The 7,626-nt window shown below is 51.4% G+C and overlaps 2 protein-coding genes across 4 annotated transcripts in view; both read left to right on the top strand.

Annotated features, from left to right (window-relative positions):
- The window catches only part of CCDC102A (coiled-coil domain containing 102A), a 53,749-nt gene that overhangs the window by 24,734 nt on the left and 21,389 nt on the right, over nucleotides 1-7,626 (top strand). The window lies entirely within an intron of this gene.
- Nucleotides 1,309-6,657, top strand: LOC140338104 (pancreatic secretory granule membrane major glycoprotein GP2-like). 2 transcript variants are annotated; one of them, XM_072422155.1, is made up of 8 exons: nucleotides 1,309-1,392; nucleotides 2,038-2,220; nucleotides 3,346-3,539; nucleotides 3,863-4,038; nucleotides 4,694-4,936; nucleotides 5,523-5,679; nucleotides 5,887-6,007; nucleotides 6,501-6,657. In XM_072422155.1, the coding sequence occupies exons 1-8, from the start codon at nucleotides 1,311-1,313 to the stop codon at nucleotides 6,635-6,637; spliced, it is 1,293 nt and encodes a 430-aa protein (XP_072278256.1). In that variant the 5' UTR covers nucleotides 1,309-1,310; the 3' UTR covers nucleotides 6,638-6,657. The 2 variants fall into 2 exon arrangements, with proteins under 2 accessions (XP_072278256.1, XP_072278257.1); XM_072422156.1 differs by lacking the exon at nucleotides 2,038-2,220 and having other exon boundaries at nucleotides 1,328-1,392.

Here is a 7,626-nt window from a genome sequence, read left to right as displayed (position 1 = left end):
TCTCATCTCTCTATGGATCTCATCTTCTTATGGATCTCATCTCTCTATGGATCTCATCTCTCTATACATCTCATCTCTCTATGGATCTCATCTTCCTATGGATCCCATCCCCGTATGGATCTCATCTTCTTCTGGATCTCATAGCCCTATGGATCGCATCTCCCTATGGATCCCATCTTCTTATTGGGCTGTATCTGGCCTAAAGGCCGAAGTTTGCCTACCCCTGGTGTACATAAAGCTAAGTAAAAGATGGCAGCTCTATTCCCGAGACATTCCTTATCATATATCACAGCTGGACCAAATCTGGCCAATGCTGAGCTTCTATTGGCCGATGCTGGACGTCTACATGATACCTATTGGCTAGGGCCTGCTGGCTAATGTTAGACGTCTTCTGGCTAATGCCCGATGGCCCAATACTGTCTACTGGTTAACGCCCACTGGGGCTGCACTATACATGGCTTGAAGAACAGATACTTGTTATTTATTCTGGGGGTGACATATATAGTAGTGTTGTATAATCTGGGGGTGACATATATAGTAGTGTTGTATATTCTGGGGACAGTACAACCCCCTGTACATATGGTATGTCCCCCATGTAAGAAAGTACACAGCCCAGAAATGTTCCCCAGTACCTTTTTACAGAGGGGGCGCAGAGAGAGTTATGGGACCTTTCTTCTGTTTATACAGCACCTGTATCTCTGTAGGGTAAGTTGTGTACGGTTGCCGTGGTAACAGTACCAGAAATAGGAAGTGAGAGTCGCCGCAGAGGCTGCTGGGAAATGTAGTCTGTGAAACCAAAGAAGAGATCTGTATAACCTGAGCCCACAAATCATCTTCATCCCAAATAACACTGGGGGCGGGGCACGTGATGATTGACAGCTCCTAGTCAATAAGTCAGAGTGGGGGAGGGGGGTCAGTGCTGTGCAGGAGGGAAGAATATTGTAAAGGTAAAAAAAAATGAAGGGGCAACTACAGCTACCCCATTCTACCCCAACCCCTCCCCTGCCCCCTCCATTGTACCCAACCCCTCCTCTGGCCCCTCCATTGTACCCCAACCCCTCCTCTGCCCCCTCCATTGTACCCCAACCCCTCTCCTGGCCTTCCATTGTACCCAACCCCTCCCCCCCCCAGCCCTATGTTGTGTCCCCCCTCTGGCCCGGTGTTGTACCCCAATCACTGCTGTTTCCTGGTATTCCCTCCTTAGAGTTGGATGGTAGTGTTGTGAGCTGGGTGTGGGTCAGGAGTTGGGGCGTAATTTCAGGATGGGGATAGAAAAGGCCATGAGCCGTCTCTTTCTCCTGCAGGTGATGATGTCAGGCGTTGCAGGTGGTGTTTTGGTGTTTGCTTTGACACTGATGCTGCTGACCCCGGTGTCACCGGATGTCGTTCATGGTAAGGATGAATCTCAATTAGAACAACTGATTGGTGGTATGTGTTGCGGTGTCACCCATTGCGGGCAGGCAGAATGTGTTGTGGTGTCACCCATTGCGGGCAGGCGGTATGCGTTGCGGCGTCACCCATTGCGGGCAGGCAGAATGCGTTGTGGTGTCACCCATTGCGGGCAGGCAGTATGCGTTGCGGTGTCACCCATTGCGGGTAGGCAGAATGTGTTGTGGTGTCACTCGTTGCGGGCAGGCGGTATGCGTTGCGGTGTCACCCATTGCGGGCAGGCGATATGCGTTGCGGTGTCACCCATTGCGGGCAAGCGGTTTGCGTTGCGGTGTCACCCATTGCGGGCAGGCGATATGCGTTGCGGCGTCACCCATTGCGGGCAAGCGGTTTGCGTTGACGAGCCACCCATTGCGGGCAGGCGATATGCGTTGCGGGGTCACCCATTGCGGGCATGCGGTTTGCGTTGGGGAGCCACCCATTGCGGGCAGGCGATATGCGTTGCGGCGTCACCCATTGCGGGCAGGCGATATGCGTTGTGGCCTTGCTTTAGGGGCGCCATGGAGGGGGAGGTGATGTGGGGGTGGCCCCTAATTCTTATGGGGATTTCACATGGCTCTCACAATATGGGAATTCTCCCCCAAACAGACCAAGGTGACCCCAGCGTGCGGCTCTTCTACCTGGATCCCTGGCCAGCTACCCAGAGGCAGGTGACCACCGTGGGTGAATACTGCGCCCCCCACATGTGTGAGAATGGAGGAACCTGTGTGTTGGAGGAGGGATCCCATCACTGTCTGTGTACCCCGGGATTCATCGGGAACAAGTGCCAAGGTAGAGGCGGCATGCCAGCTGTGTGGCTACTGAAGAGGTTTCAATGTTAGGTGGATTCCCTGGAATGGATCACCTCCCCCGCCCCTCCCCACTGGAGTCTCACTCCTCCTGCTTCCCTCCATATATTATAAGGTGCTCTGGGTATGGGGAGCAGTTCTGCTGAACAGGGGTTAGTCCATGGATCTGGGGATGTCTTCAGGGCTTGGCCTTGCTGACAATGCACTCCATGGTTTCTGATCTTACTCCGCAGTCATTCCTTCTATGGCTCGGCATTTTCCAGTGACAACACTTTACCAGATGGGATTGCTTTGATATATAGCATAAACACATTCTGCAGTGTTGTACAAAGACTCCACTATGGGTATTTAAATGGAATTTCTCCAACAAGTACAGCCACATGTCTGGGTGCATCCTGATTGGGGTTGGGGCCTAGTGTGGGTCTTTTTCCTGTGCTGTGTGCGGAGTTCCCCCATTTTCACCTATACAGCACTGGCTTTGACTGAGATCATCATAACTCTGTGTTGGTGTGATCCTTAGCAGGGACTCCACCCCTTGGGATGATGGTGGGCAATCATTGGGTGTTTCTTTAGAAAAAATGGGGTCAGTGGGGGTCACAACTACCACAACAAGGCCAACCTCTGATAGTTTTGTATTGTGTTGCATGATGTGGTGGTATGGTGGTATGTTTGTGGTGTGTTCCGCGTATGGTATAGGGGGGTGTGTTATACGTAAGTTATGCGGGCTGTTTGGGGTGTGTTATATGTAAGTTATGGCGGGGTGTTTGGGGTTGGTTCCATGTACTGTATGGAGGGGTGTGTTCCCTGTACCGTATGGTGGGGTGTATGGTGTGTGTCCCATGTACAGTATTTCGGGGTGCTCTGGGTGTGTTCCATGTATGGTATGGGGTGTTGGGGGTGTGTTCCATGTACAGAATGGCAGTGTTTTTGGGTGTGTTCCATATATGGTATGGTGGGGTGTTTGGGTGTGTTCCATATATGGTATGGTGGGGTGTTTGGGTGTGTTCCATATATGGGTGTGTGACTAGTACGGTATGACGACGTGTTTGGAATGTGCTTCATGTACAGTATGGCAGGCGTCTTACAAACCTTGGTCTCTTCTCCCCAGACATGAGGCTGGACCTGACGTGTGACCAGCATGGGATGAAGCTTCAGGTTCTGAAGGCCGTCCTCAACGAGCTGAGTGTAAACTTCTCCACCCTTCTTACTTCCAGTGGGAGGTGCACATCAGTGGAGTCGCCACTTTATATCTCCATCACACTGACGCATGAGAACCACACACAGTGTGGGACAGAGGTGAAGGTAGGTGGTTGGATTGTTTTTGGGGGATATAATGGAGGGGAAGAATCTCCTGGCAAGGTACATCATCCTGGAGCTATGACAGGCTCTCTTAGTCACCACCTGTGCTGGTGGAGCCCTTTGCTTCAGGGAAATTGCAGTGATCACATTCGTGTTTTGCATCCTGACTCATGGATGACTAAGCCCAACAGTGAAGATTGTCACCGATGAGCGGTCTTAGCTGGAATATGGCCTCAGTCGGAGGCTTCCCCCCATCTGATGGTTTATTTATCAGGGTTATGGAATTGGAGAAACACTTTTCCTGAGACTTACCTCTTCTTCATCAGGTTAATGGGACTCACCTCATCTACTCCAACGAGCTCAGCACAGAATTTATATCACAGCGACCGGAGACCCCCAGAGATTCCATATCTCGATCTGCCAATATTCGGATCTCCTTCTCTTGTGTCTACCACTATGATCGAGTTGTGTCTTTGCCGTACCCCTTGCTCACCAGTTCCTCGTATGTGTTGTAACCATTGTTTTAAATTGGGTGCTTCAGGGGTAACAAAGCATGATGATGAGGCTACTGAAGGTCACTAGGTGTGGTGGCGAGGCTTCTGGATATCCCCAGATGTCGGAAAAAATTGTCTGGGGGTTTGCAACTGTGGTGGTGGGGCTTCTAGAGGTTGTTGTGTGGAGGCTTTTGGGGTTGTCAGGTGTGATTGGGGAGGCTTTTGGGGCTCACTTGGGGTGAGGGATAAGGTCTCTAAGGGGCACGGGTGTGTTAGGAATGCTTTTAAGGTTGCTTTGCATTAGAGATGGTTCTGGGGGGTCTAGATGGGCTGGGGAGGGTTCTGTGGATTGTCAGGACTGGAAGGAAGGCTACATGTTCATCCCCATAATTTTTAAAGAGCACCTGTAATTTTACAATTTTACCCTCTGGAATATTGTACTGCTTCATTTCTAGTGACATTTTTGAGGTGTCCTTTCACCAAAGAGGGGGAGGGTGATTGGTAAATATCACTGCATGTTCCGTGAACAGAGGTTGGTCACGTGGTCTGTAGATGGGGAGGGGGTTTGTCTTCCTAATGATGGCAGACCTTCTCTATAGATGAGCACATTGCTCTCCTCATGCCTGGGTGTAGTTGTCATGCTGGTCATCTTCTTCATTTCAGGCTGGTGACCTTTATGGTGAAGGAAGGGGAATTTAATGTTAGTATGACCCTTCACCCCTCTGCACAGTTTCTGGATCCCTATGATTATCCTCCAATCATCCCACTTACCGGCAAGCTCTACGTCCAGCTGCAAATCATTGGACATGACCCTCAAGACTTCTTCACACTAAGATTGGATGAGTGCTGGGCCACGCCAGGGTCAAATCATGATGACCAGATTAGACACCTAATCATCTCCAGTGGGTAAGGAGTGCAGGTGGTTCTGGGGGTTATTGTACCATCAACTGTGTCCCAGCCCTGGTTTTGGAGCAGTTCACACAAGGTTTAGGTGCGTCTGGAAGAGAATCATAGCTGTAGGTGGCTCTAGGAGGTGTTTTTTGGAAAGGAGGTCACGCTAAGGGTGGGTTAGGTCCAGTCAGGAGGTGGCACTTGGGTCAGGTGAAGTCTGGTGAGGAGGTGGCACTAGGGTTAGGTTGGGTCCAGTCAGAAGGTGGTGCTAGAGTCGGGTTGGGTCCGGTGAGGAGGTGGTGCTAGGGTTGGGTTAGGTCCAAGCAGGAGGTGGTGCTATGGTTGAGTTGGGTCTAGTCAGAAGGTGGCGCTATAGTGGGGTTAAGTCCAGTCAGCACTAGGGTTGGATGGGGTCTGGTCAGAGGGATCAGGTTGGGTCCGATCAGGAGGTGGCACTAGGGTTGGGTTTGGTCGGGTCAGGAGGTCGCCCTAGTGGCTGGGCTTGTCAGGAGGTCGCCCTGGGGTCAGGTCCGAAGGTCCCCATGGTGAGGTTTTGCAGGGATTTAATACCTATTTAAATGATGAAATGTCCTCTCTGCAGGCTGGCCAATGACTCCACGGTGACCATGTTGGAGTCCGGGAACGAATCGGTGAGCCGCTTCTCCCTGCAGATGTTTCACTTTGTGAAATTCCCAGAATTTTACCTGCACTGCCGAGTCTGGCTGTACCAGGCCAATGACAGCGACTGCCCCGACCCGGTGAGGCTTCTTTTTTACCTGGTGGTGATGTGGCGCCCTTTGTGGGGTGTAAACTGGAGACAAGTTCTTGATCTTTAACCCTTTGTTGTAAGAGAATGTGCAAGTGACTTCGATTTTATTATAACAATGATTTTCTTATTCTTTATTGGCCTTGTTGGGCTCATACAATGGACTCGAGATGTCTATCTGATTCCAGTTTTCTTCCAGCCTAAAACCAGCAACAGCCGACACATCCGGGACCTGAGTGACCCGTACAGGAAGGTGGTGTCGTGCGGTCCGATCCGAATGAGCAGGAGCTCCGTGTCCAGCATCGGCAAACCAGAATTGGGTAATGAAAGGTGGACAGGTTACGGATGTACTGCAGGGGCGTAACCTCAATGAACAGCTCCTAGTGGGCGGGAGCTCCGTATGGTGTAGGGGATGCAGACAGCACTAGGTGGCGCCATTACAGCGGGATGTATCCAGGGATCTGTACAGTCCTGATGACTTTGAGACCTTCTGCCCATTTCTGTCCTTCCTGCCCTACTAACTAGCCAATCACACAGAGAGGGTCCTCACCATATGGCTGATAAGGGCAAACGGGCACAAAAGAGGGACAGCTCCTTGAAGCCCGGAATGGGTTACAAATAGGAGGGGTAATTCTGGGGTAGGCTGTCCCTAAGGAATCTGCCTCTTCCCCCACTGTAGGGATAATTTATCCACTCCTACCATTCTGTATACTACCCCATTTCTCTGCCCTGTGGGGGAGGGGTTACTGCTGGCAGATACAGTTGAGGATTTTGGGCTAAGAATTTCCCTTTTATGTATTTCCTTGTTCCCAGGTCTGAGTCCTTTCATCTTCCCAGCATCCTCTGCAGCGGCAGCAATCCTTCTCCTTGGCGTGGTCACCATTGCCAAAGTTGTGAAGAAAAGGGCAAAACGGAGCGCTCCCCCCCTGATGTGTACCCTTACCCCCTAAATAAAATACATGATTTATGATCCTGTGTCTGCTGTCCCTGTGTGGGGTATTCTCCCCCATGTTATGTAGGGTGACCCCATTTTCCTTCATCTAACCCTCCCTCAGTCACCTATCCTCGCTGGGTATTAGCCCCCCCACCTACCTGCATCTCTGTGCCCCCCCCCACCTACCTGCATCTCTGTGATCTCTGTGCCCCTCCTCACCTACCTGCATCTCTGTGCCCCCCCCCACCTACCTGCATCTCTGTGCCTCCCCACCTACCTGCATCTCTGTGCCCTCCTCACCTACCTGCATCTCTGTGCCCCCCCCCACCTACCTGCATCTCTGTGCCCCCCCCCACCTACCTGCATCTCTGTGCTCCCCCCACCTACCTGCATCTCTCTCTGTGCCCCCCCCACCTACTTTTCTGTGCCCCACTTTACCGTTTATTCCTTTTTCCCCCCTTGCAGATGGTCTTATCCCCATAGCTGTCCCATGGTGGGGTGGGGTATTATGGGGTGGTAATATGAATGGATGGTGGATTGTATAGTGGGGGTGGGGAGGGACGTTTCCCCTACACACAGGTCACATCACTCACAATTGGCCAATCACAGGGCAGCATTTAGTCAGGTAGACATTGCTTAAACTGGGCATCAGAAAGGGGATTTCAGTGACTGTACGTGGCAGGAGAATTTCACAGGGATTTTCACCCACAACTTTTTGGGGGGTTTAATGAGAATGATCTGACAAAGGGGAAAAAAGCCAAAGAGGGGGCAGTTTTATGGGTTAAAATGCCTTGTTGGTGCCAGAGGTGAATGGCCGGGTTCCAGCTGATAGGTGACAGAAGCTCCATTCATATTCCCATCATGGATGTAGTATCGGTGTAATAGCGTGATATCATGTAATCCCGGGGAATGTTAGCAGGGCCTGGTCTGTGCCACCAAGAAAAATGATGGGGCAAAAGTGGGCCCAACCGGGTACTGCATGTTGTACCCATGACGTGCCAGGGA

Source organism: Pyxicephalus adspersus, chromosome 9 (genome assembly GCF_032062135.1).
Source record: "Pyxicephalus adspersus chromosome 9, UCB_Pads_2.0, whole genome shotgun sequence".
Lineage (NCBI taxonomy): Eukaryota > Metazoa > Chordata > Amphibia > Anura > Pyxicephalidae > Pyxicephalus > Pyxicephalus adspersus.
The sequence above is the reverse complement of the archived record's forward strand: the minus strand, read 5'-3'. Positions and strand labels throughout refer to the sequence as shown.

Excerpts from the sequence above, each read along its gene's own strand:
- LOC140338104 (XM_072422155.1), top strand. The coding sequence starts at position 1,311 with ATGTCAGGCGTTGCAGGTGGTGTTTTGGTGTTTGCTTTGACACTGATG. Across the intron at positions 4,039-4,693 it reads CCCTTGCTCACCAGTTCCTC|GCTGGTGACCTTTATGGTGA; the intron begins GTATGTGTTGTA and ends TCTTCATTTCAG. Across the intron at positions 6,008-6,500 it reads CATCGGCAAACCAGAATTGG|GTCTGAGTCCTTTCATCTTC; the intron begins GTAATGAAAGGT and ends CCTTGTTCCCAG.